At 44.9% G+C, this 27,454-nt stretch overlaps 2 protein-coding genes across 8 annotated transcripts; one reads left to right on the top strand and one right to left on the bottom strand.

Moving 5' to 3' along the window:
* TARDBP (TAR DNA binding protein) lies at positions 1-11,499 on the top strand. Of its 5 annotated transcripts, none has more exons than XR_003590934.2 (8): positions 1-90; positions 1,060-1,307; positions 2,821-2,984; positions 3,214-3,354; positions 3,983-4,153; positions 4,530-5,747; positions 6,728-6,761; positions 7,532-11,499. XR_003590934.2 is itself a non-coding variant. In XM_027975644.2 (6 exons), the coding sequence occupies exons 2-6, from the start codon at positions 1,070-1,072 to the stop codon at positions 5,058-5,060; spliced, it is 1,245 nt and encodes a 414-aa protein (XP_027831445.1). In that variant the 5' UTR covers positions 1-90; positions 1,060-1,069; the 3' UTR covers positions 5,061-11,499. The 5 variants fall into 5 exon arrangements, 1 of the variants encoding a protein (XP_027831445.1); XR_009595832.1 differs by having other exon boundaries at positions 6,482-6,761; XR_003590932.2 differs by having other exon boundaries at positions 6,482-11,499.
* MASP2 (MBL associated serine protease 2) lies at positions 8,377-23,269 on the bottom strand. Of its 3 annotated transcripts, XM_027975647.3 has the most exons (11): positions 23,227-23,269; positions 22,915-23,143; positions 22,618-22,795; positions 21,731-21,862; positions 19,452-19,648; positions 19,231-19,378; positions 15,841-15,959; positions 13,974-14,052; positions 11,723-11,854; positions 11,147-11,221; positions 8,377-9,932 (listed from the first exon to the last, which is right to left on the bottom strand). In XM_027975647.3, the coding sequence occupies exons 1-11, from the start codon at positions 23,229-23,231 to the stop codon at positions 9,166-9,168; spliced, it is 2,061 nt and encodes a 686-aa protein (XP_027831448.1). In that variant the 5' UTR covers positions 23,232-23,269; the 3' UTR covers positions 8,377-9,165. The 3 variants fall into 3 exon arrangements, with proteins under 3 accessions (XP_027831448.1, XP_042113199.1, XP_027831447.1); XM_042257265.2 differs by having other exon boundaries at positions 8,891-11,221; XM_027975646.2 differs by lacking the exons at positions 8,377-9,932; positions 11,147-11,221; positions 11,723-11,854; ... (2 more) ...; positions 19,231-19,378; positions 19,452-19,648 and adding an exon at positions 20,852-20,966.
* Positions 23,270-27,454: the final 4,185 nt, after the last annotated feature.

Raw genomic sequence — 27,454 nt, 5'->3', positions numbered from 1 at the left:
ATTTTGTGGGAGCGAAGTGGTAGCTGGGCTGCTCTTGGATTCCTCCCTGCTTCAGTCTCCCTGTCGGGCTTCCTAGCAGCGGCCTAGCGGGTGAGTTGCAGATGCTTCTCACTAAGGACGCTCTGTGTGCCTTAGTTCCCGCAATGGGGCGGCCTCCGCCCCGGAAAGGGAGTCGTGGGACCAGGCCTGCTTGGTCCTGCCGGAGCGGACTCGCGTGGGAGCGACGTTAGGGCCTGGCGCGGGGTGGCAGCCGGCGTCTGAGCTGGGGTGCTGGGCCCACGCAGCCGTGCGGCCCGAGGCAGCGGTTTGGCCTGGCTTCCCGGCGCGGGTATTGCTTTGTGCCTTCGTACTTTTGCACCGGGACGGAGTTTAGGGCCTGATAGCCCAGCGGTCCCACCCCGGCCGCGCTTAGAAACTCCTCCCTCGGTTGTCACGCACTGGCTTCTGGGAGGCGGCGGCCCGCGTCGCGAAGGACCTGTCGCCGCTGTCCCTGCGGCTCAAGTTTGGAGAGCCTCTGGACACCCCACAGTCTGGAACAGGGAGGAACTTTTCCGTTGTTCTCTTCGGCTGGCTTACTGCTCCTATTCAGTCCTCAAGACAGCTTCTGCATCGCTTGCTTAGGGAAGTCACTTTGACACCACTGTACACACACACACATCTCAACCAGCTTAGGTTCTCCCCAAACACCCTCAGACTACTTTCTAGTAGTATTTATCACGATTGTAATAAAATAAGTACTTTCGATCTTTCTCCTGCTTTCCCCCTTCTCCCCACCCCGCCCCCCCGCCTTGCCACTAGCATGCCATCTGAGACTAGTTTCACAGTGGCAGCACTTACAGTAGGCATTCATCAAATACTTAATGAACTAGCGAGGCATTACATTTTAATAGCTATCCTTGCCTTCACTGCCTCGTTTTTCGGGGATAACCAACACCTGTAAGAATCCAAAGACCCGAGAATTTTTTTAGAAGTCACAAAACAGTGACGTAGTGGTATAAATCAGCTGGGATAAGGAAACAGTTACTTTGTTAAGTCATTTGTATATCTTTTCCCTTTAAGAGAAACAAAGATGTCTGAATATATTCGGGTAACCGAAGATGAGAATGACGAGCCCATTGAAATACCATCGGAAGACGATGGGACAGTGCTGCTGTCCACGGTTACAGCCCAGTTTCCAGGGGCATGTGGGCTGCGCTACCGGAATCCAGTGTCTCAGTGTATGAGAGGTGTCCGTCTGGTAGAAGGAATTCTGCACGCCCCCGATGCTGGCTGGGGGAATCTGGTATATGTTGTCAACTATCCCAAAGGTTTGTTGCCATTTGGTTTTGCAGTGATGCTAAAGTATAGGTTTGTATCGTTCTCAAGCATAGCTCATGGTCTCTTCCTGGTGAACCATCTTCTATTGCCCAAATATTTCTTTAAAAGTTACTATCAGGCAAGCTTGGAAGACCACTAAATAAGTGAGAATTGGAATACAGAACATGTTTTTAAAACTATGTGTTTAAATAATTATCCGCACTAATTCTACTGAACTAATGCCAAATTTAAGAAATTAAGAATGCTTTGCAGTTCTATCAGTCTGTTGAAAATAGTCTTCTGAAGTGCCTCCATATTTTGGTTTGTTCTTAATGCTTGCAAGCTACCTCATCCATTCCACTAATCTTACCCCCTTTTTTTCCCCCTTAAGTGAACATCAGTTGCAATAGCCCAAGTCTTGAATTAGTTCAGTCCTAATTATAGTGTTAGGTCTGGGCTTATTCTCACTGTGTCTTTTCACTGATGGTTTTAATCTCAAAGGAAGCATGAAGATTTAGAAGTGTGCCAAGGAACTAAGTACATTTTATCAATAGGTACTTCGTGCTAGTTGATAGATCTTTCTTACTTTTATTATAACTTTATATTGCAACAAAGGTGTACTATTTTGTCAATATTTAAGATGTTGCCTCAAATTTTCTCATGTATCAAGAAAAATTTTACTAAAATCAACTTGGTTTCTTTTAGTCTACAGTTTCTTGATCCATTGATTGTAGATAAATATTTACCCAAATTTGAAATGTCATTTAGATAGTAATATATTGATGTAGGTTCATAGTTGTAACAAGTGTACCACCCTTATAGGGGATTTTGATAATGGGGTGGGGCTCTGCCTATGTAGAGGGAAGGGATATGGGAAGTCTGCCTCCCTCAATTTTGCTGTGAACGTAACGCTACTTCCAAAAATGATCTGTCTTTTGTCCATACGTCATTGAGTTTCTCTGCCCTTCCAAATACTGGTTTGGTTTTTTTTTTAATAACCTTAAGTTTGTGCTATTATAAAGTTAATGTGAGTTTGATGTTGAAAGTTTGGAACGAAACAGAAAAACTGAAATCAGCCTTAAAAATCTATAACTGGAGATTACAGTTGCTAATTTTTGGTAGTCAGATTATAGACATTAAAATAATCAAGGAAATATATTTAATAGGCACAAAGATAGCATCATGGTTTTTCAACCTGTTTTTTTTTTCTTCCTTAAATGTATTTTAAAGTGAAAATAAAGGAACTTTTGTTTTGATACATCTTTTGAGAGGGAAGAACATACAGCTGTAATCTTGAGCTGTTACAGAACCAGAGGTTAGAATCCCCAGATTGGCTCCAGAAAAGCAACCAAGCCGCTTATTTAAGCCTTATTCTGTCCACGAGCGCTAATGTCACCTTTTACCAGAAGTTTCCAGTGTCTTACTATTCCTAGAATGTTTTTGTTTCTCATTTCTGCATGAAGGGGGTGAAGTGTTTAAAGTGTTAAACGAATGTTCTGAAAGATTTCTGCTCATTTTGTTTAGATAACAAAAGAAAAATGGATGAAACTGATGCTTCATCAGCAGTGAAAGTGAAAAGAGCGGTCCAGAAAACATCTGATTTAATAGTGTTGGGTCTCCCATGGAAAACAACTGAACAGGATCTGAAAGATTACTTCAGTACCTTTGGAGAAGTTCTTATGGTTCAGGTAAGCTTTGATTTCACTTAACAGTTTTTCAGTGAATGACTGTCGAGAATTCCTTGTTTTGGTGATGCTACCCTTCATGTTCAGTAGGTGATATTTTTAATATTTATTATATGTATACATAATGCGTGCTGAAAAGAAATTTGGTTTATACTATTTCCCTTCATGTGTGTACTCTGGGTTGGTTATATGTGTGTGTAGATTTAGTGAATTTAAATGATTTTTTTTCTAGGTCAAGAAGGATATTAAAACTGGTCATTCAAAAGGGTTTGGCTTTGTTCGCTTCACGGAATATGAAACCCAGGTGAAAGTAATGTCACAACGACATATGATAGATGGACGATGGTGTGACTGTAAACTTCCAAATTCTAAGGTACTTTCTCTGTTTTCTCTGCTTTGGCCATTTGTGGTGACAAACTTACTTAAAAGACACTGTAAAATAAAACATTACAGTTGGAAAATGTGGCAGGGTGTGTTCTTGAAATGTTTTGTTAAAAGTCTCAGGACCTTAATGCATGCTGAATATTTTATATATTTGTTTGAAATAGTTTATTGCGCCTCCAAAATAAAACATTCATTTTATTCTTTCTCTTGTTATTTTTAATGAATTAGCAATTTCTTACATAGTTACATGTGAACAAAGAATATGTTGATCTTGTTAGTGTTAACAAAGACAATTAGAATATGTTGATCTTGTTACAAAAGCCTTACTTATTCCAAGCAAGCAAGACTGGCTTATTTGGAACATTATCCTTTTTGCCAGGACATTTCTAATTCATCAACTTTCCTTAATCGAAATATACTTTCATCAGCTTTAACATTTAAAGCATTGAAGTCTTAAAAGAAGGAGATGTGCTAATACAAAAAAGAAAGAATGTACCTACTTTTTAAGCACTCACCTAAAGAAAAGGCAGATAGGTTGTGTGACATCCTCCACCAGAATGCTGTTTTCATGGCTTGTAAAATATTTCTGATGGTTTTCTTCCTTTCGATTTGATCAGCAAAGCCCAGATGAGCCTTTGAGAAGCAGAAAGGTGTTTGTTGGGCGTTGTACAGAGGACATGACTGCTGATGAACTGCGGCAGTTCTTTTGCCAGTACGGAGAAGTGGTAGATGTCTTCATCCCCAAACCGTTCAGGGCTTTTGCCTTTGTTACGTTTGCAGATGATCAGGTATTTTTCTCTTAATAACTTTGCCCCAGTTAGTTAGGTAATTTCTGTTGAACGTTGCCCTTCCAGTTAATTACCATCCTTTTTAGCTAAGCTCTCTGACCCTGTATTTGGGCCTGAATATTTGTGATAAACCCCGTAGGTATAGTTTTAATATGTGACATTTAAGTGGGAGTGTTACACATCCTTTGAAAATGAACGGAAAAATCCCTGCTACCATTACTAAAGTTAAAGGCTGTTTTATGGGTTTAAGTGAAATCAGTGCTCCTTGCTGATTTTTTTCTCCAGCGTAGATGATGGCTTGAAATCTAAGTTTTATTGCTACTTTGTGTGAATCAATTGTTTAATCTCCTCTATTTACATCCCTTATTTTTTATAGGTTGCCCAGTCTCTTTGTGGAGAGGACTTGATCATTAAAGGAATCAGCGTACATATATCCAATGCTGAACCTAAGCACAATAGCAATAGACAGTTAGAAAGAAGTGGAAGATTTGGTGGTAATCCAGGTGGCTTTGGGAATCAGGGTGGATTTGGAAATAGTCGAGGGGGTGGAGCGGGTTTGGGAAACAATCAGGGTAGTAATATGGGTGGAGGGATGAACTTTGGTGCTTTTAGCATTAACCCAGCAATGATGGCTGCAGCTCAGGCTGCTCTGCAGAGCAGCTGGGGTATGATGGGCATGTTAGCCAGTCAGCAGAACCAGTCTGGCCCATCAGGTAATAACCAAAGCCAAGGCAACATGCAGAGGGAGCCAAATCAGGCTTTTGGTTCTGGAAATAACTCTTACAGTGGTTCTAATTCAGGTGCAGCGATTGGTTGGGGATCGGCATCAAATGCAGGATCAGGCAGTGGTTTTAACGGAGGCTTTGGCTCTAGCATGGATTCTAAGTCTTCTGGCTGGGGAATGTAGACATTGGGTTATGGTTAGTTGGTATACTGGTGGGAATTCAAATTTTTCTAAACTCATGGTAAGTATATTGTAAAATAACATGTAAGAATTTTCAAAATTGGTTTGTTCAGTGTGGAGTATATTCAGCAGTATTTTTGACATTTTTCTTTAGAAAAAGAGGAAGAGCTAAAGGAATTTTATAAGTTTTGTTACATAAAGGGTTGAAATATTGAGTGTTTGAACGTGAACCGCTGTTTGCCTGATTGGTAAACCAACACACTACAATTGATATCAAAGGGTTTCTCCTGTAATATTTTATCCCTGGACTTGTCAAGTGAATTCTTTGCATGTTCAAAATGGAAACCATTGGTTAGAACTACATTCTTTTCTCCTTGTTTTAATTTGAACCCCACCATATGGATTTTTTTCCTTAGGAAAATCTCCTCTTTGGAGATCATGGTGTCACAGTGCTTGGTTCTTCTGTTTTTTTTGTTTTTGTTTTTGTTTTAACACTTGTCTCCCTTCATATACAAAAGTACAATATGAAGCCTTCATTTAATCTCTGCAGTTCATCTCATTTCAAATGTTTATGGAAGAAGCACTTCATTGAAAGTAGTGCTGTAAATATTCTGCCATAGGAATACTTCTGTCTACATGCTTTCTCATTCAAGAACTCGCCATCACGCTGCGCAGGCTGCGTCTTTGACGGTGGGTGTCCCATTTTTATCCGCTACTCTTTATTTCATGGAGTCGTATCAACGCTATGAACGCAAGGCTGTGATATGGAACCAGAAGGCTGTTTGAACTTTTGAAACCTTGTGTGGGATTGATGGTGGTGCCGAGGCATGAGAGGCTAGTATGAGCGAGAAAAGGAGAGAGCGCGTGCAGAGACTTGGTGGTGCATAATGGATATTTTTTAACTTGGCGAGATGTGTCTCTCAATCCTGTGGCTTTGGTGAGAGAGTGTGCAGAGAGCAAGGATAGCAAATAACGTACGAATGTTTTTGCATTCAAAGGACATCCACATCTGTTGGAAGACTTTTAAGTGAGTTTTGTTCTTAGATGACCCACGTTAGCTGAATGTGTTAAGTGAAACGATACTTGTATTTCCCCTACCCCTTTGTCAACTGCTGTGAATGCTGTATGGTGTGTGTTCTCTTCTGTTACTGATCTGTAAGTGTGGTAATGTGAACTGAAGCTGATGGGTTGAGAACATGGACTGAGCTTGTGGTGTGCTTTGCAGGAGTACTTGGAAGCAGAGTTCACCAGTGAGCTCGGGGTGTCTCAAAGCAGGGTGGAAGTTCTCATGTCTGTTAGCTACCCATAAGAATGCTGTTTGCTGCAGTTCTGTGTCCTGTGCTTGGATGCTTTTTATAAGAGTTGTCACTGTTGGAAATTCTTAAATAAAACTGATTTAAATAATATGTGTCTTTGTTTTGCAGCCCTGAATGCAAAGAATTCATAGCAGTTAATTCCCCTTTTTTTGACCCTTTTGAGATGGAACTTTCATAAAGTTTCTTGGCAGTAGTTTATTTTGCTTCAAATAAACTTATTTGAAAAGTTGTCTCAAGTCAAATGGATTCATCACCTGTCATGCATTGACACCTGATACCCAGACTTAATTGCTATTTGTTCTTGCATTGTCCAAAGTGAAAAGTTTTTTTTGTTTTTTGTTTTTTCAAATCTAGTTTTTAATAAGTCTGGGTGACCGCACCTAAAATGGTAAGCAGTACCCTCCAGCTTTTTCTTAGTGCCTCTGTGCATTTGGGTGATGTTCTATTTACATGGCCTGTATAAATCTCCATTGGGAAATCATCCTTCTAAAAATATTTTTATTTGAAGGAGTGGGCAAAGCAATGTTAATTTAAAATGCTTTGTAGCAAAGCCTATCAATTGAAATGAAGGGAATATCAGCACCTTTCTAGTTGGGGATTTGAAAAGTGGAATTAATTGCAATAGGGATAAAGTAGAAGAAACCACAAATTATCTTGTGCCTGAAATCCATTAAGAAGCCTGATAGCTTTAAGAACTAGCAGGGTGGGTTGTCTGTCTGTGGAAGTGTTAAGTGGAAGGGGCTTTGTCTTCCAAAGGTGGGGAAATAGAATAATGTCGAATAAATCTACAAAACTCAAGACTCTCACGGTGCATTGTTAAGTATGTAAAAGCAATAATATATTGATTCTCTATTGTACTTAAAATGTAACTAACTTCTGTGAGAGTCAGCTCCTTTTCTAGTGGAAGAATGTAACAGTTTTTGTGTTGATAATTTACCTAATGCCCTTATCTAATTAGATTATGATAACTAGGTTTGTCATTTTGAAAGTTAATGTGTTTTAAACTTTTATAAATGAAGTCATCTTTTAGGCTTATGGTCGCCACATTGTTTTATTCAGTTTCCTCTGTAAAGGATCTTGCGTTGTTTTTTTTTTTTTTTTTCTGCATCTAAATTGCATGATTTCCAAACCCTGTACCATCTGAATTTTGCATTTTAGCACTTGCACTATTACTCAGCAGCAGTAACATGGTAACACTTAAAATGGTATTCGGGGACCTCCAAAGACTAAACTGACAAGCCTTCAAGAAGCCCAGGGGTAAGTTAACTTTGTCAATGGCATGGTTTTAATCCCTTATTTACACTTGTGTAAATCTAGTTACCAGTCTTAGAAGGCTTTCAGTGTTGAGTAGCCTTCTATTAACATGTTTATGGTACTACATAGCTATGGGTATTTAATTCTACCCTTAAAAAAAATTGAAGTTTAGAAGTAAACTATTTGGCAAAGATTTGTTTTTAAAGTCTATTTGGTCATCTAAATGCATTCATTCTAAAAACTTTTTTGAACCAGTTGAATAAAAATTTTCATTGCCACCACAGTTTAGTGTCTGGAGTCTTACTGGAAAAATACAGTTTCTTTTTTTATTTATGTGACAAAGATGCTGGAAAGTTACCTTTAAAAAGTGAGCCTCTAGAAGTTGCACTTTATATGTACAAGAGAAGTTAGTTGAAATCACAGTGAATTTCTACATAATAATGGTGACTCTTTGGCTAGAATGAGAAATTTTATTGAGTGTTAGATATTAAAACTTTTTAGGGAGGCCAACTAAATGAAATGTTTTAAGGTTGGGTCAGGGCTTAAATTTTGTCCTTAGGAAAGATGTTAAGTACATAGTAATTCAGATGTATGTGATAATTAGAATAGTTTTTTGTTGTTAATTACTAGGAGAGCAACTCTTAATTGTGTATTTAAGTTCTGTACTCAGCTGTTGTACGATCTGTAATTTATTTTTTTTAAGTGTGCCCAAGTATTTCATGTTCATGGTAAGAAAAAAAAACATTACATTTATCAGTAATACCGCCACTTATTTTTAATGTATTTCATCTTATGGAAATGCCACTTTTGAATCAACTGTCTTCTGAATTTGAACATTATTTAGGTTATTTCCAAGCGCTAGGAATAATCTCACAGCTAAATTAAAATCTTAGCATTGTAATTACCAGGTCAAAGACTATGCATGCTTTTAAGACTTGTGAGATATATTGCCAAATGGTCCTTTAGAAAATCTGTTGTCTTTGATAATGTGAAATAGTGCCATTTGTGTTCTTTGTTTGGCAGTTTTTTATAATTAAAAAATTATAGTGTTGGTTTTAACATGGAAATCAGTCTATACATAGGCCAAAGTGTTGCTATTTCCAATTTATCTACCCAAGAAAAACATTCAGAGTAACTCCTGAACCAATACTGCTGTAATATATAACATTCTCAGATCAGTAAAAACAAATACAAAAATAGTTAAAGAACATGAACAGGAAACTTCATAGAAATGCAAATGGAGAGTAGAAAAAGACACTGGACTTTGTTAAGTAAGTAAATGCAGATTTAATCCATGAGTTTGTAATGGATTGGCCAAGACAAGACAAGTAACGCTACAGTGGCTTATGTCCCCTTGAGTTAAGTAGTGGAAGAGTGGCTAGTGGACACGGGCCTGAAAGGCAGGCTCACGTGCAGTCGGGTTCGGTTAGGGTGGAATGGCAGCGCTCCTGTTGACATTTCTCAGGTCAGTTTGCCACTAAGATCTTTTATGGGTATTTTTTAAAACAAAGAATCACGTACTAGCTGAAGACACAAAGTTAAAAATTACTATTAATGATGCTCTTGATCCAGGGAATGTAGTTTATGACTTTGGTGTAGACCCCATACTGATCTGCTTCCCCACAATTAGTGGAACCCCATGACACTATTCCTCCCACAAACCACTTCTGGGTCTCATTATCTAGAAACACCAACGCCCCCCCACTGTCACCTCTACAGCTGTCCTTGCCCCCACTTTGCAAGCCAGCACAAAGCATGTTATCAGTTACCCTTCCCTCTGGATAGGACTTCTTTTCGTAGGCAGCAGTACATTTTTGATGGTCAACAACTGGTATGTCAACAAACTTTAGATTTCTGGCAAGAAACCCCCTTTGGGTTAATCCCCATCCAGATGCAGTTCCAATGTCATTTGTCCTCATGAAAGATTCCGCTTCTTTTCTTGGCAAACAAATAGGCATGATGTTGCTGTTGATTACAACTTTGTTCTTCAGTTTAATCAGTGCTATGTCGTTATCGTAACCGGCATCATGAATGTAACTTCCGTGTATAAAGATGGCCTCGGCCCAGGCTTGTGTATAATTAGGTGATATTCTCTTCAGGGCACCCATTCTAATCTGTAGGGAGGCAGCGTCTTCTCTTTGGTCATATACAGCATGAGCAGCTGTGAGGACCCAGTTGTCATGCAGAAGTGCGCCTGCTGCCATAGTTTTACCTAGTAACAGCGCTTGCCAAGGAAAGTAACCAAGCTTTGCATTTTGTCCTCCATATATACGACCTTCTGTAGTACGGGTGGATATTCCACACACTGGGGAAAGAAGCAGATGTATAGAGCCTTTACAGAAACCTGATGGTGTTTTTCTCCAGTTATTACCACTTTGGAGTTATCAATTACTCATGTTTAATGTCAGCCAAAAATTGCATCACACGAATTGGTGTTTGTCCACCTGTACAGGCAAGTGAGTATAGTGTATATGTTTTACTGCTCAAAACATTGTTCAAAGATCCGATAAAACCATTTGGTATTTTTTAGCTCCTCAGAAAATGAAGTGAGTGAAAATTAATATGTAGAAACTAATTTGTTTCGCCAAAGTAACTTGGTCTCAGGACTGGGAATGTGTTTGGTAAGGCTAACAGGAGTTGTCTGAGCTGGTGTGTGCAGGAAGTGAAAGTAAATAACCTCTCCATTGCTTCTGTTTTCCTGCTTGTAAAATGGGATATCTACCATGTAGTTCTGGGAAAGCAGAAACTAGGGTCGATATCATAGGATTTGCAGACTACTTTCACCTTTGAACATTCAAATGTTTTAAAAATGAGAATGTTACAGTTGTAGCCAGGAACCTTCAGGTTCAGAAATTATTTCTGGTCTAGTTGTTCCTTCCAGACACTAGACTTTACTATATATTGCTAACTAAATATGCTTATTAATGTAGCAAATATGTTTCCTGCTGTGGTAGAATACTCTTTATGAAAGCTTATAAACATTGTGTCAACTGAGACTAACTGGTAATGGATATATTATTACTTTTCTGATTTTTTTTTTCTTTTTTGTCAACTATATCTTCAGAGCCAATTCTGGTAAAAACTTTTTCTGAGTACTATTAAAAGGCAAGTTGCATTAATGTTTAAAAACTAGATGTCATTGGAAACAATTGCTTAGGGAAATAATGAGGTTATTAGCTTTGGGTTTTAATAGCATTTCTGTAGAGAAGAAAAGTAACAGAAAAACTCATGTTTATAAATGTATAAATGGTTCAAGATAATTTTAAGTATCATTTAATTTTTTATGCTTGCCTAGTTGTAAGGTCAAAAATAGTCAAATGACTGATGCAGTCAGCACCTAACAAACCTCTCCACATGGAAAGGGGTAATGAGAACATATTATTTGGAAATAATAAGTTGGTCTAAGAGCCAAGTGCTGAAATTACATTTCTGCCTACACAGCTAAAGCGCTACTTACTGTCTTCTACCCAGTTCTACATTCCATCAATTACAAATCTCTTGTATAAATGTATCCATTACCAGGCTCACAGGCTGGGAGTGATTTTTCTCTTTTGGAGCTCGTCCAGAATCCATCAGCCTCACACACATATTTACCTGCAAATCATTGGAAAAACAAAAATGTTTAACTGCATGTAAAAGGTGGTTGTCATTTGCTTGAATACCCCCTTGAAAAATGTTGATTCTTGAGCATCAGTGGGAAATAGAGGTGTCTGAATAACCGTTTTACATGATTTCATAAATAGGAGGTCTCTGCATTACCATGTTTGCTTGCAAAGTGGAAACCTTTTAGATGTGTAACTTGAATATGTATCAAGATCTCAAGTGCTTAATGATAAGGTTTTGGCTTGTTAAATTAAACCATTTGGAATATATTGTGTGTTTGTGGTAGTCATTTACTAGATAAGATCTGTTTTCAGATTCTTGCAAATTGACATTAAAGTCACTTCAGCTGCAATATTTCACTTAGCAGGTGGGAGATGTGCCTTTTAATCTTTTGCCTAGCCTTAGCCAAAAATGTTGGGTAAGTTTATTTTCAGATCATGAAAGCTTAGGTTCCAAATATTACTCACCCCCAACTTGGACTAGTTTGCTTACCATCGTCGGTTGTCATTGCGTAGAACTCATTACAGCGGTATTTAACCACAGCCCCGTACGTGGTCACTGCAGGAGCTGTGATGTACTCCACCTGGCCACTGGGTAGATCGTCAGGAGGGCCACAGTCCACAACTAATAAATGATGGGAGAGGGAAGTCCGTTTGTACTGAATTCTAACATTAAAATGATGTGTGGAGATTGTGATGGTGGTTGGCTGTGTCGTGCTGTAACCTGAAGGCATGTTCAAGGTGGACATTATTTCATCTCTGAAAATGAGCATCACCTTAAGTGTGGTTTTAAAGCGTCACTCTTTCCTATCTCTCGCTAAACAGCTAGATGGAAGTGAAGGCCCTGGGCAAGGAGGTAGGATGCTTTCCCTAAAGGAATGGGATTTGAAACCACTTGGACTTCCTTAGCATTCTCACATGTAAAAAAAAGTGGTTGGCATTTGTTGAAATCTCGTGCAACAAAATAGCGACAGAAGAAAACAGCACGGCATGCAGGCGGCAGGTACAGTCTGGCTCCATGTAAACTGGTGCAATTTGAAGACTGAAGGACTCAGCTTGTTATGATCCTTAGCTTTTTAGAAGACCTAGAAGTCATGCTACCTTGAGTTTGGGTTGGAATTCATACCTGCTTGGACATTAATGTGAAATAACGAACCAGTTTCTCAGAAAGTGGTATCAGTCTAAAAATCATAGTTTTGTGCACAATAAAAAACTGTTGATGTATTTCTGTGGATACTTAAGAAATCGTACTTGGTTTTCAGCCACTTAATCGCAGTGTGTCTGGCTCTGTGCCAAGTGCTTAGTCCAGCTTGTCTATAATTTCTCCACAGGTAACACGCCCAGAACCACAGAAGGGGCAGGATCGGGGCTCACACCCGCACCTCTCACTCCCTTCAGTGCCAGCTCTTCCTTACTGTTTTTAAACTAAAAATTGGTAGTATGTTGGTGGTATATTCTGACAGGAATATAAATTTTAGAGATGAAAATATTTAAATTCCCCCAGGAATTTTGTAGAAACCCTTGAACAAGATATGTGAAGATACAGAGTTATTAACTACAGCATGTGTAATGGTAAAAAGCTGGAAATAAAGATCACATGGACTGAAAATCAGCTCTCGTGGAATACTAGACAGTCATTAATAAGAATGAGCAGCTCTGTTAGTACTCAAATTGATGTGGAAAGATACCCCAGCAATTATGGAGGGGGAGGGTAAATTGCAGTCAGATTGAGAATCCTGCTTTGGTTCAAAAGTATGTAGTAGTGAAATACATTAGTATGAATAGCATAGGAGATAATGATGTGAAGGAATGGACCCCAGTGTCCTAAAGGTGTCAGTAGTTTGAGGATTTGGGCAAGAGAGGTTTTCACTTTTTTTTGTTTTGTAAATTTGTTACTTCCACTAACATTGATGCTTTTGAATTGGGGTTGTTGGAGAAGACTTCAGAGTCCCTTGGACTACAAGGAGATCAGTCCTGAATATTCGTTGGAAGGACTGATGCTAAAGCTGAAACTCCAATACTCTTGGCCACCTGATGGGAAGAACTAACTCACTGGAAAAGACCCTGATGCTGGGAAAGATTGAAGATGGGAGGAGAAGGGGACGACAGAGGATGAGATGATTGGATGGCATCAGCAACTTGATAGACGGACTTTAAGCAAGCTCCTGGAGTTGGTGATGGACAGGAAAGCCTGGCGTGCTACAGTCCATGGGGTTGCAGAGAGTCGGACACGGCTGAGTGACTGAACTGAACACGTAACATAATTCATTAGATACATGACTCAGGTCACAAGATGGTAATGGACAGTGTCATCCCAGTTTGATGTGGATATATGTCTGTCTGTATGTACAGGTATATATACATTCATACACATTCCACAATTATCTGCATCAAGTGGTGGCCTGAACATGTTTGCATGTGTGATATATGTAATTGAAGAGATATACACCAAAATAGCAACAGTGGTTATACTCTGATACAGTGGGATTATGAGTATTACAATGTTTAATTTTTCTCTATTCCCCATCTTTTATGAGTATTTTACACTTAGAAAAGTGCTTTTGCATATACTAAAGCAAATACTTTTCCTAGTAGCGTGGTCCCATTTTAACTGCTTAAGTGTGCACCTAAACACTGGGTAAGACAAGCAAACAGAATTCAAGCCCTGATAAATAAAATTTTCTAAAAAGACCAGAAGCAGTAGTAGTGAAGCAGCTGCAGGTGTTGTGGTCACACGTACGTACTGCTGCACGCTGGCATCGGTCGGTCCCAAGAGCCATCTTTCTGACAGACCGCAGTAAATGATTTCAGGGGTAAATTACCCTAAAGAGGAATTGAGAGTATTAATTTCCTTGTTTTCATCATGAAAGCACTCCATAGTAGTTCCTCTTCTAGTGTTTCGAGAGATGCTCCCAAGGAGGGTGATGAACCCACGTGACACAGCCCAGCTGCCTTGGTACATCTGTGTGCTTGGTGATGTCATCTATGTGTGTGTCTCTTAAAGGTGTTGACCTCTTGCAGCAGTTTCTGTTTTTGCTTTCCATTTTAATCCAAGAACATGTCAGCTTTCGAGTTCCTGCTGATGCTGCACCATTTCTTTAAGTGCCAAAGGGTGATGGTCAGAAGTCTGGGGAAGGTCAACCTGATCAGGCATGGAATGAATGTGTCTGGATTTTTCTAGCCTGCAGCTATTAGCTGGAGGAAAGTCATTTAAAATACTTCCTTAAGCTTCACAAGGGTGTTCTCAATCAGTTCCATTGCTAATATCATTTAGAGGAACATTTTTGACATTGAGGTATTTTTCTAAAACAGACTTTAAATGAAAGAAGGTGGCTTTGACAGAAGCTTTATGCTTCAAAGGAGATCAGGATGATTTTTTTTTCTTTCATCAGAGACTGAACAGGAAATACTAAAAAGACTTCCCTGGCAGTCCAGTGATTATGGTTAGGACTTAAAGGTTTCACTGCCAGGGACTGGGTTCAATCCCTGGTCGGGGAACCACAAGCTACGAGGCATGGCAAAAAAAAATACATATATATATATATATATATATAAATCTTTAAAGATGATGGTTGAAAAAACTAGTTAAATAGATGTTCATTTCAAAAGAAAAACTAAACAGGTTTGTGGTTCAAGGAGCTATGGGAAGAGCCTGCCCAGAAGTTTGCAAATTGAGAAAAGTGTCTCACTATTTCCCCTTCCACAGGACTGGATTGCATAGCCAGCTATCATTTCAGTGTTATTACTTTTTACCGTTGGGATTCAGTGACAATTTTGAAGAACATAAAGAGGACATGTTAATCTACCTGTGCCCCTAAAGCAACACACTAAGCATTTTTTGAAATTATCCTCCTTCTCCCTTAACAGTGGTCACTGTTTATAACTCTGCAGAATATACTGTTTCCAAGGGCCATTTAATTTTTTGTGGGCCCAGGAGTTGTTTCATATAAAGGTCATTTGACCAGGAGGAGGAGTTTGATTTAATGCAAGGTGATAACATAGAGCACAACGGCAAACATTTAAGCTGCTTTACCAAGAGCTGCAGTAATGTGTATGAACTGAGAAAGGTGTTCATTTATATCACCAGCTTTCCCCAAGACAAAGCTTGTTTAAATAGCAGAGTTCTGGGACTTCCCTGGTGGTTCGATGGTTAAGAATCCTCCTGCTAACGCAGAAGATGTGGGTTCAGTCCCTGTCCCGGGAAGATTCCACATGCTGCAGAGCAATTAAACCCTCGAGAGCCTGTGCTCCACAGCAAGAGAAGCCACCACGATGGGAAGCCCACACGCAGGAGCTAGAGAGTAGCCCCCAGCTTGCTGCAACTAGAGAGAACCTGAGCAGCAGGGAGAACCAGCACTACTGTGAACAAAGCAGTTAACTAAATGTCTTTTTAAAATAGAATTCCTAAAGATAGAAATTTTTCTATAGCCCTTTCTCTTAGCAAACGTATCATTTCTTTGAATTTTATTGTTTAATCACAGGAAAAAGAAACCACCATGCTGACAACAGCTGTTTTCCCATCTTCCTTTCACATACCTGCTGATGTAAATATGGATTCGTTTAAAAACCGTCATGATTGTGGTTGCAGTTAGCAGTTTTATATTAACTTACTTGCAGAAGTTCATAACCGGTCTCGCAGAACACCGAGAAGTGGTCTTTCAGGATGTATTTGGCTTGCACAGGGGAGATGCGGCCATTAGGTGGCGCCAATGGATCAGGGCAAGGCTGAGCTGAGCAAGGAAATGAGACAAACGTTTGAGTTTGGCTGTGGTCTACAGCAGGCAAGTCTGAATTGAGCAATTAGAAGTTCTGGATTTATAAGTGAAACACTTAATGTGTAGAGGGAGCTTGCCACAAATGGGATAGAGTTCTTAAGATTTAAATCAAAGGCAAGATTAAACTCTCCGTTGCTTATTGTACAAATTAGGATTTGTTGTCTGGCCTGGGCTTCAGCCAAAGTGATGGAAAGAAAGTCAGGCATGCAATAAGGGAGCATGGTCATGGCAAAGGGTGTGTCTGCTCCCCGCCAGGGGCCTCACATACACTGCAGAGAACTGGGGAACGTAACGGGGGGGGGGGGGGGGGGGAAGAGCTGGACCACATGCATTTAAGTCACAAGAGAGTCTCAGTTTCCTCATCCATAAGCCTGATGAGACTTTGCTCACCTGTTGGGGCTTTGTGAGGACTGAGTGTGAAGCACAGACAAACGTGCTTTGCTAAGGAAGTGTTACTCACTCAGTCATGTCCGACTCTTTGCGACCCTATGGACTGTAGCCCGCCAGGCTTCTCCATCTGTAGGATTTCCCAGGTAAGAATACTGGAGTGGGTTGCCATCTCCTTCTCCAGGGGATCTTCCTGACCTGGGAAGTGAACTCAGGTCTCCTGCATTGCAGGCGGATTCTTAACTGGCTGAATCACCAGGGAATAAGCACTGGAAGGAGATCAGCCCTGGGATTTCTTTGGAAGGACTGATGCTAAAGCTGAAACTCCAATACTTTGGCCACCTTATGTGAAGAGTTGACTCATTGGAAAAGACTCTGATGCTGGGAGGTATTGGGGTCAGGAGGAGAAGGGGACGACAGAGGTTGAGATGGCTGGATGGCATCACCGACTTGATGGACTTGAGTTTGAGTGAATTCCAGGAGTTGATGATGGACAGGGAGGCCTGGCGTGCTGCAATTCATGGGGTCACAGAGTCGGACACAACTGAGTGACTGAACTGAACTGAACTGAAGAGGTGGTTGCAGCCAGGGAGCCCTCCCAGCAGACCTCGTGGCTCAGAGCTAGACTGGCACCTGGGAAGCCTCTCCTGTCCCTCATGAGCATGTGCCCACAGGGCTCAGGACTGGCTTCCACTTTGGCCTCCAAACCCTGGCTTGTTGTCACCCCATGGCTTCAGCCCATCCCCCATGGCTGACAATCCCCCAAGGCCACCCCTCAGCCCACGCAGGCCATTTGCCTGTCCCCTACTTCCTCCAGCAGCTGATCTCTGTGTCTCTGGGTGACTCTCAGTCCCAGGCAGGCCCCAGAGTCTCCAGGGACATCCCAGGGCTTCCTGAGGCTGTCTTAATCCCAAGCCAGGGCCCTGCTCACACCCTCCTTCACACACACTGCCAGGCCTTGTGCCAGCCCCTTCTCACCGGCCTGGCAAACCTGATTTTTCCCTCCTACTCGCTCTGAAACCAGTACTCCTGGTTTAGAAATTTCATTACTTTGACACACAGGAAGGCAAAAGGCTATTAAAAAATGAAATGTTTGGGACTTCCCTGGGCATCCAGTGGTTAAGACTTTACCTTCCAATGCTGGGGGTTATGGGTTCGATCCCTGGTCAGGGAGCTAAGATACCATATGCTTCTGGGCCAAAAAAAAAACAAAAAACAAAAAACAGAAGCAATATTGTGGCGAATTCAATAAAGACTTTAAAAATGGCCCACATCCAAAAAAAAAAAAAAAAGGGGCTTCACAAGGTGCTGATCTCTGCCCTCCTGACCAGGCTCTCATTCTTTCCCACATGTCCAACAGAGGTGGCCCAAAGGTTAATCTTTGTTAATCCAATCTCCTCATTTTAAAAATTAATACCTCCTTCACACACACCCCATGCCTTCTACATTAACCCACCAGCCCCCACCTTTCCACGGAGATGTTATCCTTCATTGGATAATTGAGACATTACATCTTAGGAAAGTTGCCTTAAGAGGCTCAGTGTCACATGGCCAGGAAGCAGGTGGCACTACAGCTGGGACATCAAGCTGGGCAGCCTGACCCTCAGCCTGCACTCTCAGCACGGCTTTGGCTGCTTTGGAGTTTCTCCAGTTCAGTTACTCGGTCCTTCCAAAAACATCCTGAGAGACCAGTTGGCTGAGAGTGTCAACTCGCAGGGGGACAGTCACATCCAGTGGTCAGTGCCCAGAAGATGGGGGACTTGGACTTACATCTAAGGAGGTAGTACCAAGAACCATCCAGTGTGTGAGGATCTGTCATGAGGAAGAGGTGGGGAAAGCCCAAGAGGCCTGGAGGGTGGAGGCGAATCAGGGAGGCAGATGCCCAGCTGCAGATGCCCCGTCCAAACCCTCTGTGACGGGAGCCCCCATCTCTGCCCACCCCATCACACCCACTGCAGCTTCACACCAAGAAAGACGGGCTTTTGCACATAACAGTGCCCTTGCCCTTGGGACAACACCCTTCCGTATTCCTCCCTTCGCCTCTCCCTTCTCCCCTGAAGCAGGTTATAAGACCCTTGTGTGACAAGGTGTCTTCCTTACACTCAGAGGGAAGCCTTATGACCAAAGACAAAGGGATGCCAAGAAGAATCCTAACAAACAGGGCTGGCTACATTTGAGTCATTAAAAGGACTGAGGCTGAAGCTGAAGCTCCAATACTCTGGCCACCTGATCCCAAGAACTGACATTGGAAAAGACCCTGATGCTGGGCTTTCACAGGGTAGGAGAAGAAGGGGATGACAGAGGATGAGATGGTTGGATGGCATCACCGACTCAATGGACATGAATTTGAGCAAGCTCCAGGAGTTCGTGATGGACAAGGAAGCCTGGCATGCTGTAGTCCATGGGGTCGCAAAGAATTGGACACGACTGAGTGGCTAACACTCCACACACACTCCACAGTTTACATGGCACAGGTGCCTTCATAGCCCACCAGGCTCCTCTGTCCATGGGATTCTCCAGGCAAGAATGCCGGAGTAGGATGCCATTCCCTTCTCCAGGGGCTCTTCCTGACCTAGGAAGTAAATCCAGGTCTCCTGCATTGCAGGCAGATTCATACCATCTGAGCCACTGGGAAGCCCTAGTGCCACATAACACTTAACATGAAATGAACAAGTATGTTTTTTCCCATTAACCTGTCAGTTTGCTTTTCAGACTCAGCCAGGGACACTGAGCAGGTTAAAGAAAACTTTTCCCTTCCCAGTTTCCAGGGCCCAGCCAGGAACAGTTCCATCTCTTGTGGTTCCTTGATGCTTCTGAAAGAGCCCCTACCTGCCCTCACCTGTGCTGTTGTATCGGACCTTCCAGCCCATGTGGTCCCCCGACTGATCGGTGGTAAAGGTGATGGTCACAGTATTGCTCTTGGTTTCAATCCTGCGGGGCAATGTCTTCCCACAGAACGGACCGTATTCTGCCTTGTCTGTTCGAATCTGAAAATGGAGAGATACCTGTCACCCCAGGACCTACCGGGCCAGGGTGAGGTGGGGGCCAGAGGAAGCAGACCTTGAGAGAGTCGTAGGGGCACAGGGTCTCAGGGTGCATCTCCACATCAAAGGACTCCACAAAGTCCAAGATGATATGGAATCCCTCCTCCAAGTGGATGCTGTAGGTGCAGCTGGAGAGTTTGGGGTATGGCTGCGGGTATTCAGGGCTGCTGAGCTCTCCAGACCGGGCAGTGAAGACCTGGCTGGAACACAGGGCTGAGCAGAGCGGGGAGGACAGGCAGAGTGAGCCAGGCCCAGCAGCCTGGGTTGGCTACTGGTCGAGCTCAGACACCAGCCTCAGAGGCCCCTCCAGAGACGACACCCCACCCAGGGGCTGAAGGGACAGTTTAGGGAGGGGCTTCCTCTGGCTTCCAGGCTTTAGCTGACACGGGCGACACTTGAATGCACATTCTCCAGGGGCTGCACTCACACCCCCAGGGAAGGTGGGGGCCCTAGACCAAGGCTTCTGTTGCAGGGATCACTGGGCCAGAGTCCCAGTTCCAGGAATGAAGGGTGTGGGATCTGCCCAGGGGGAAGGAGGCACCAAGAGAAGAGAAGGAGACTTTCCATATTCCCCAGGAATTGGGTGGGGAGTGGATGGGAGGAGGGATATCTCCTTGGGCTGAGGGTCACCCACCCACCCCTGACTCTAGCAGCCCCCAAATTCATCTCCCCCAGGCCTGGCCAGTCCAGCCCAGCCTCCCTTGGGCCCTCCCCCCGCCCACCTTCCCTGGATCAAGACAAGGGGGCAGTTGAGGGAAGTTCAAGTCCACATTGATCACAGATGAGTCTGGTGCCCACGTTCCCCACTGAAACAGCTGATTCTGCCTTTGAAGAGGGAAGTCAGCATCACTTATGGGAGGGTCCTGCCCCCTCTCCCCCAGGTGGTGGTGGTGGGGGGGACATTTCAGGAAGTAGGAGCCCAGCACTGCCTTTCTTCTTCTACGTGTCTGCTTCCCAAGGTGCAGAGGCAGTCAGCCCCAGACATGGGGGACCAGATTACCTGTCAGTGAGTTGATGGGCAATCAGTTTCCATCCATCAAAACCTCCCTGGCCTCTCTGCTCCAGGTCAGGCTCCCCCAGCCCAGCACACACAGGACCTGACTTGCCCTCTGAACAGGAAGTGGACCCAAGGATGCTCCGAGCCCAGTCCTTGGGTTCCTGGTAGGGGAGCAGCAAGAGCTTGGCTGCCCTGTGGGAACTCAGGCAAGCCTATGCCCCTCTCTGGACCTCAAGGCCCCACCATCAAAGCGAGGGTTGGGGCAGAGCAAGCCCTTCTGCCAAAGACACCTGTGGCCCCATGGAGGGGGCCGCCCCACCAACTGGGGCCCCTCAGACTGAGATGAGGGTGGAAGAGGAGAGAGGCCAGGGAGCACATCACGGCCCTTCCCCACTGTCCCCCCAGAGACAGGCAGCAGGTGGAGGTGGAGCCACATTTATTGTTAGGTCCGAGGGGGCGGTCAGTGGGGGCTGCAGGCAGCAGCAGACTTGCCCAACCCAGACGGGAGCTGGAGGGGAGGCTAGAGGCTCTGCTCTGGAAGAGAACAGAGACAGAGAGAGACATGGGGGAGGGATGGCTGAGCAGAAGGCGCAGGGTCAGCTTCGAGGGATGTGGCTGCTCACTCCCCAGGGCGCCGGCTGGTTTTCCATCCAGGCCCCTGGCAAAGGTGCAGAGGGGCTTCCAGGCAGTGGAGGACAAAGGGGTTGGCTGGCTGAGCACCAAACAGCAGCTTTGAGGAGGCCCTGCCCCCACCCTGAGGTTCCATGTAGGGACGCTTGTATGAAGCAGGCCTGGGGCCCCCCAGTCCTCCATCCTGGAGCCCCCCCACCCCAGGGAGGGCGAGCACTGACTGGCCAGGTACAGAGTGAGGGCCTAACACAGGCTCACAAGTGAATGAGCTGAAGGGGATGAGAGTGAGCCAAGGACAGGGCAGAGGTGGGCGAGGAATTAGAGAACACTGGTGAATGGATGGATGGATGTGTGGATAGATGGATGGATAGTTGGATGGGTGGATAGATGGATAGGTGGATGGGTGATAGATGGATAGATGGATGGATGGATGGGTGAGTGGACAGATGGACAGATGGGTAGAGGATGAATGGGTGGATGGTGAGAGGGGACAGAAGACCAAGAGGGGCCACCACCTAGGAGAAGTGTCTAGAAGGCCAAGGCCAGTGGTCCCTCCAGTCACCTGGGCAGAGCAACTATGTCCTTGAGGATCCAGTGGCATCTTGGGGCAGAGCGGGGGCTGGGCCAGGCATAGTGTCCCCCTTTTCCCCTTTCCAGCTGTGGCTCACCTGAGCAGGTGCGCTTGTTCCTGTGGAGAATATAGCCCACACGGCAGGAGCAGTAGAAGCCGCCCAGGTGGTTGTGGCAGTGGTGGTCGCAGGTGGGGGCCTCTCCTGGGGGCACCTGGCACTCGTCAATGTCTGGGGGAGGGCCAGGCAGGCAGGCAGCAGGAAAGGAGAGGGGATATCACTGAGCCCGGGCGTGGGCTCAGAGGCCCCCAGCTTCACAGCTGCCCTGAGAGGAGCCTCCTCGGGAATGGAGGTGACTCGTGCCTGGCCAAGTGCTAGAGGCCAAACAAAGGTCACTGTGGCCGTCCTGCAACAGGTGGAGGGAGACCTCAATTTCATCCTTTTTAAACCAATGAAGGTGAAGCGTCCTGCTCCACGTAGCCAGGCCAGCACAGGGAGCAGCCTGCAAGGGAACCCGATGGGTAAGCCTCTATACAGGTTTCACTGAACTCTTAGAGCAGCCTCAGGACAAACAGAGAGGTTGAACCACTTGCCCAAGGCCACACAGCAAGTCCCTGCAAGAGCCAGAATCTGAAATCAAGCATCAAAGTCCACAGGCAGAGGCCCCACTCAGGCCGGCGGGGCTTCACCTGCCCATCTGCAAATGGGCTCACCTGGCCCTTGCATCACAGGGGCCCCTGAAGAAGTCCCTGGCACAGAAGGGCATTCAGTCTTAGCACCTGGGGCTTAGTCTAGAGCAGAGGTCGTGGCCTGTTAGGGATATTTGCATTGTGATGATGTCAGACCAGGTGTGCACTCTTCTCCTGCTGGTCTGGCAAGAAGCCAGCCTCAGGGACCAGAGCGGGGGTGGGGAGGAGACCAAAGGGAGGACCAGTCTGGCCTGAGACCGAATCCCGCCCCCACAACCGGCCTCCTCCCCCACTCACCCTCTGCAGAGTAGAAGGCCTCGAAGCCCGTGAACGGCTTCTCGTTGGAGTAGTCGGAGCGGAAGGTGACATCCAGGCTGGAGCCCGGTGAGTAGAAGGTGTCGTTGCCAGGCGCCCGCTCTGTGTCCGTGCTCTCCGAGCCGCACAGCGTGGCCAGCTCCTTGGTCCCGGCGCTCAGCTGGGGGGGTCGGGGGTCATGGGGAGCAAAGGCGCAACGCCAGGCCTGACTGCCCTCCCGCCCTCCGAGGTCAGACCCTGCTTCCAGGTGCCCCATCCCCCCGCCTGCCCTGCTGGCACCTTGACAAAGTCATACTCGCACAGGTAGGAGGGCTCCAGCTGGAAGTGGGTGAAGTAGAGGCGCAGGCGGTAGCCGGGGGGCGCCGTCAGGGCCCAGCGCCGCTCCTGGTTGTTGGCGTACTGGTCGGGGAAGCCGGGTGATGCCAGGCGCCCGAACACTGGCTTGGGCCACTGTGGCCCTGAGGACGCAGCCGCCGAGCCCCACAGCAGGCCCAGGAAGACCAGCAGCCTGAGGGCGGTGCAGGGCAGGGGCGGTGAGGCCTGCTCTCAGCCCTCACGCCTGCCAAAGAGGTCCTGGGGGCTTCCACCCACCTCATGGTGCACCCGGTGTCCTCCGGCTGACTAGGCGAGGTCTGGAGCCCCAGGGCGCCTCACCTTTGATCTGTTTGTCCAGTGCCTGGCCCTGCCCCCAGCCACCCTGGCCTTCTGGGAACAGACCCCATGACTCCTGCCTGCCCAGATTTCTGGGCAGCGAGAGCAGGATGCCAGGAGCCAGGGGCTGGGTCTGGATGACGGCCAGGCCCGGGAACAAATGCTAGCTCTGTCTTCACCCTTGACCTCTGGGGTTCCCCAGCAGTGTGTGACTTCCGAGGTCACTCGGAGTCCTGGGGACAATGATCTCAAAGGTGGTGGCTTCTAGGTGGACATGGGGGAGGCACACAGGCATCTACCTTTCCCTCCTGGCAGAGAGAAGAGGGGAGCTTTAAAAACACAAGTCTACAACAATGGGGAACATGGGCGAGGACATGGAATCGACATTTAGGAAGCTGGAGAAACAGATGGACAGGTGGAAATGATGCTCCAGGAAGCAACTCTGAGCTGGCAGTGAAATCAGGAATTTGTGGCCCCGAGTCCTTCTGGACACAATTAAGCATCTCACGAATCCCTGCTTCCCATCCACCAACCCCAGCAGAAAAGGGTGACTTATTCCTGGAGGATACACCTGTCAAAGCAGGAGATGTAAGAGACACAGGTTTAATCCCTGGGTTGGGAAGATACCCTGGAGGAGACCATGGTGACCCATTCCAGCGTTCTTGTCTGGAGAATCCCATGGACAAAGAACTTAGCAGGCTACAGTCATACGGTCACACAGAGTCAGACATGACTGCAGTGACTTAGCACGCATGCATGCATTCTTGGAGGAAGGATTTGGAGAGTCCCAGGTCCTGTTAAGGATGGCAGGGCCCGACAGCAAACAAGGGCTCCCTCCATGCAGACAGACCAGCCATCCTCTGACTCAGCTCCTAGAACCTGGCAGCCACCAGGCTTCTCTCTTTTCCCTGGGAAGAGTGAAGAGGCCAGGAGGAAAGATCTAGAGATGCTGACTTGAAGGTTCTATAAGCAAATGGCTCAGCATGTCATCCACCGTGAAGGTCGCCAATAGTCCCTGTCATGTGCTCAGAGCTTCCAATTAGCTGTTTAGTCCCTAGTCTTACATATGAGCAGAACGTTCAATGATTACTGAGGAAAACCGCATACATGAGAAAGACCAAAAAATATCAACCAACCAACCACAGCAAAACAGAAAACATCAGTGAGAGGGAAATGTCCAAAACTAAAAGGAAGCAATCATTATTTTCAGAGGAAGAGGGCCAGAACAAGAACCAAGCACAGGATGCTTGCTGTTTAGCAAGAGCATTCAGAGAACAAAGCATGGTTTTGGGAAATAAAAATATGATAGAAATAAAAAACTCAATAAAATATTTGGAAGATAAGCTGAAGCAATCTTCCAGAAAATAGAGTTTAAAAAGAAATGAAAAAAAAACAGTAAAGATAAGAAGTCTTATATGGGGATTTACCTAGTGGTCCAGTGGTTAAGACTCCAAGCTTCCAGTTTAGGGGATGAGGTTTTTCGATTCCTAGTTGGGGACCCAAGATTCCACAGGGCCCCAGTGTGGCAAAAATAAACTAAACAAACATAATTCATTCCTAAGAAGTCCTATATGGTATGTCAAAGACTGAAAAACAGAAATTCCAGGAAAAGACAACAAAGAAAGCAGAGAAAAGGAAATTATAAACAAAGTAACACAAGGAAACTTCCCAGAAGAGAATGCAAGTTTATGGTTTGAAAATATCACCCAAGTGCCCAGAATAAGAGATGAAAATAGAACTTTATACATGTCATTTCAAAACAGTAGAGAAAAAAATCATGTTCTACAAATTGCGAGATACAGAGAGGGAAGCAGAGGGAACGGTCACATACAAAGGTCAGGATATAAATGATCCCAGAGCTCTCAAAGCAACACTGGAAACTAGAAGCCAGACTCCAGGGAGTGCCATATTGGGATATTCACATCCTCAGGTGTAGAATTCTTCCACACTGATCAAACCAGTCAATCCTACAGGATAGCAACCCTGAATAGTCATTGGAAGGACCCATGCTGAAGCTCCCATACTTTGGCAACTGATGTGAAGAGCTGACTCAGTGGAAAAGACCAGATGCTGGGAAAGACTGAAGGCAAAAGGGGTCACAGAGGATGGTTAGATAGCATCACTGACTCATGTATGGACATGAATTGGAGCAAACTTCAGGAGATAGCGGAGGACAGAGGAGCCTGGTGTGCTGCAGTCCAAGGTATCACCAAGAGCTGGACACAACTTAGCAACTGAACAGCAACACAAGACATGGCTGAAAGCATGGTATGTGATGTGTGGCGAGGTGTTCGAGGCATCGCAGAGTCTACCTGGCTTTCTTCTGGATCACTTGTTCAGGGCGAAGTCAGTCACAAGTGAGAACAGTCTCTATGGAGAGGTCCGCTTCAAGAGGAAATGGGTCCTCCTGATAACCGCCTCTAATTTGCTAGTCCTGTGACTGAATTATCTTGGAAGCTGACCCTCCAGCAATAGCGACAGCTTTACTGCAGCCTCATGAGTGACCCTAAACTGAACCAACCAGCTCAGTCACTCCTAAATTCCTGCCCCACAAAAGACATGCTTATCATTACTCTTTCAACCTACTGATTGTTTCCATGTGCTACATTTCGGGCTAATTTTAAATGCTGCAATGATAATAAGAATGGAAAACAGCAAATCTCAAAATGTTGAAGGAAGATCATTCCCAACATATTTCTATACTCATCTAAATTCTGAACCCATCAGTTAAGCATGAAGATGGATATAGACTCTCATGTGTGTCAGATTTTTTAAAACTTTCATCTCTTGTCCCCCTTCTTAGAAAGCATCTCAAGGATGTGCTCCACCAAAATGAGGGAGTAAACCAACAAACAGAAAAATACCAGCTCTGAGACTCAAGAGTGGAATAACATCTGGGTAGTCAGGAGACAAAGAACAGACTTGTCAGAAACATGAAAATGATAAAATACCTGCAGAGCCTAAAGATTCTTTAAAAAGCTTTTTTTCAGTAGTTATTTTTCCTAAATGAATGTGAAAATTAAGCAAATAGAAAAAGCCTCCAGGGAAAGCAAAAAGCTATGCCAGCGATAAGAAGGTATTGTTTTTCGGTTTTTGGTTTTTTTTCCTGAGTCTCAGCTGCAAATATTATTTGCAGGGTGGAGCCAACTGACTCTCATTTAATTGATGAGTGTGGTGGGGGCAGGGAAGCAGAGAGCTGCATCTTCACCTTTCCAAATGGGAAGTCGACAGATTGTGACTAAAACTGAAAACAAGCATACTGTTTAGAGTCATGACGGTAAGTACCAAAATAATCAGTGGAAGAGGTGAATGCGGCAGACTTGGGAGAGAAGAGTGGGCATACAGAGGGGCTATTTTTCTCCCAACAACTCAGGTGGGAACTATTGGAGTCCTTAAAGTGGGGGCAGGGCTGATTTTAATACCTGAACTTCAGGATTCTAGATAGGATTCTTATTCTATTCTCCATGTCAGAGATTAGACTTGTTCATGGCCCTCTTCTGGATTTTGGGGACTTGAGAAGACTCGACTCACGTCTCCACGAAACACCAGCTTCTGCAGATGAGTCTGTGTCCACATCACATCCACCCAGCTGTGGGGTCAGTGCTTTCCCTCAAGGCCCATCTCTTTGAGGTGGGTGCAGACTTCACCTACATTTGAGGAAGTGGAGGGATTTACACTGCAGACACCTTCTACTTCCAGGTCAGGCTTTTTTTTTTTTTTTTTTTAATGATTTGAATCTTCCCAGAGCAGGGATCAAACCTGTGTCCCCTGCCTTGGCAGGTGGATTCTAACCACTGGATCACCTGCCCAGTCCCAGGTCAGGCATTCTTGCTGCTATTTCTGCAATCTGGGCCCTTTCTTCTTCTTCGCCTGCTCTGAGAAGGAATTCTGATTTCCACCAGCTCAGTGAGAACCATCTGACATGTGTTCTTTGAGAAACCTTGTAACCATTGAGGACCATGCTCCCATTTTGCAGACAGGATAATTGAGTCAGGAGTTGTGAGTATCTAAGTCACAGATTTCCCTGGTGGCTCAGATAGTAAAGAATCTGCCCGTATGCAGGAGACTGGGGTTTGATTCCTGTATTGGGATGATCCACTGGAGGATACTTGGCAGCCTACTCCAGCGTTCTTGTCTGGAGAATCCCATGGACAAAGAACCTAGCAGG

Source organism: Ovis aries, chromosome 12 (genome assembly GCF_016772045.2).
Source record: "Ovis aries strain OAR_USU_Benz2616 breed Rambouillet chromosome 12, ARS-UI_Ramb_v3.0, whole genome shotgun sequence".
Classification (NCBI taxonomy): Eukaryota; Metazoa; Chordata; class Mammalia; order Artiodactyla; family Bovidae; genus Ovis; species Ovis aries.
Note: the sequence above shows the minus strand (reverse complement) of the source record. Positions and strands in the feature narration are given on the sequence as shown.

Bases quoted from the DNA above. Each gene is read 5' to 3' on its own strand.
- TARDBP (XM_027975644.2), top strand. From the start codon at position 1,070: ATGTCTGAATATATTCGGGTAACCGAAGATGAGAATGACGAGCCCATT. The intron at 1,308-2,820 runs GTTTGTTGCCAT...CATTTTGTTTAG, and splicing joins TGTTGTCAACTATCCCAAAG to ATAACAAAAGAAAAATGGAT. The intron at 3,355-3,982 runs GTACTTTCTCTG...CGATTTGATCAG, and splicing joins GTAAACTTCCAAATTCTAAG to CAAAGCCCAGATGAGCCTTT.
- MASP2 (XM_027975647.3), bottom strand. The intron at 15,960-19,230 runs GTGAGGGCAGGT...TTCCTTGCTCAG, and splicing joins GGTCCGATACAACAGCACAG to CTCAGCCTTGCCCTGATCCA. The intron at 9,933-11,146 runs GTAATGGATACA...TTCTTTCCCCAG, and splicing joins ACTCCCAGCCTGTGAGCCTG to TGTGTGGAATATCCACCCGT.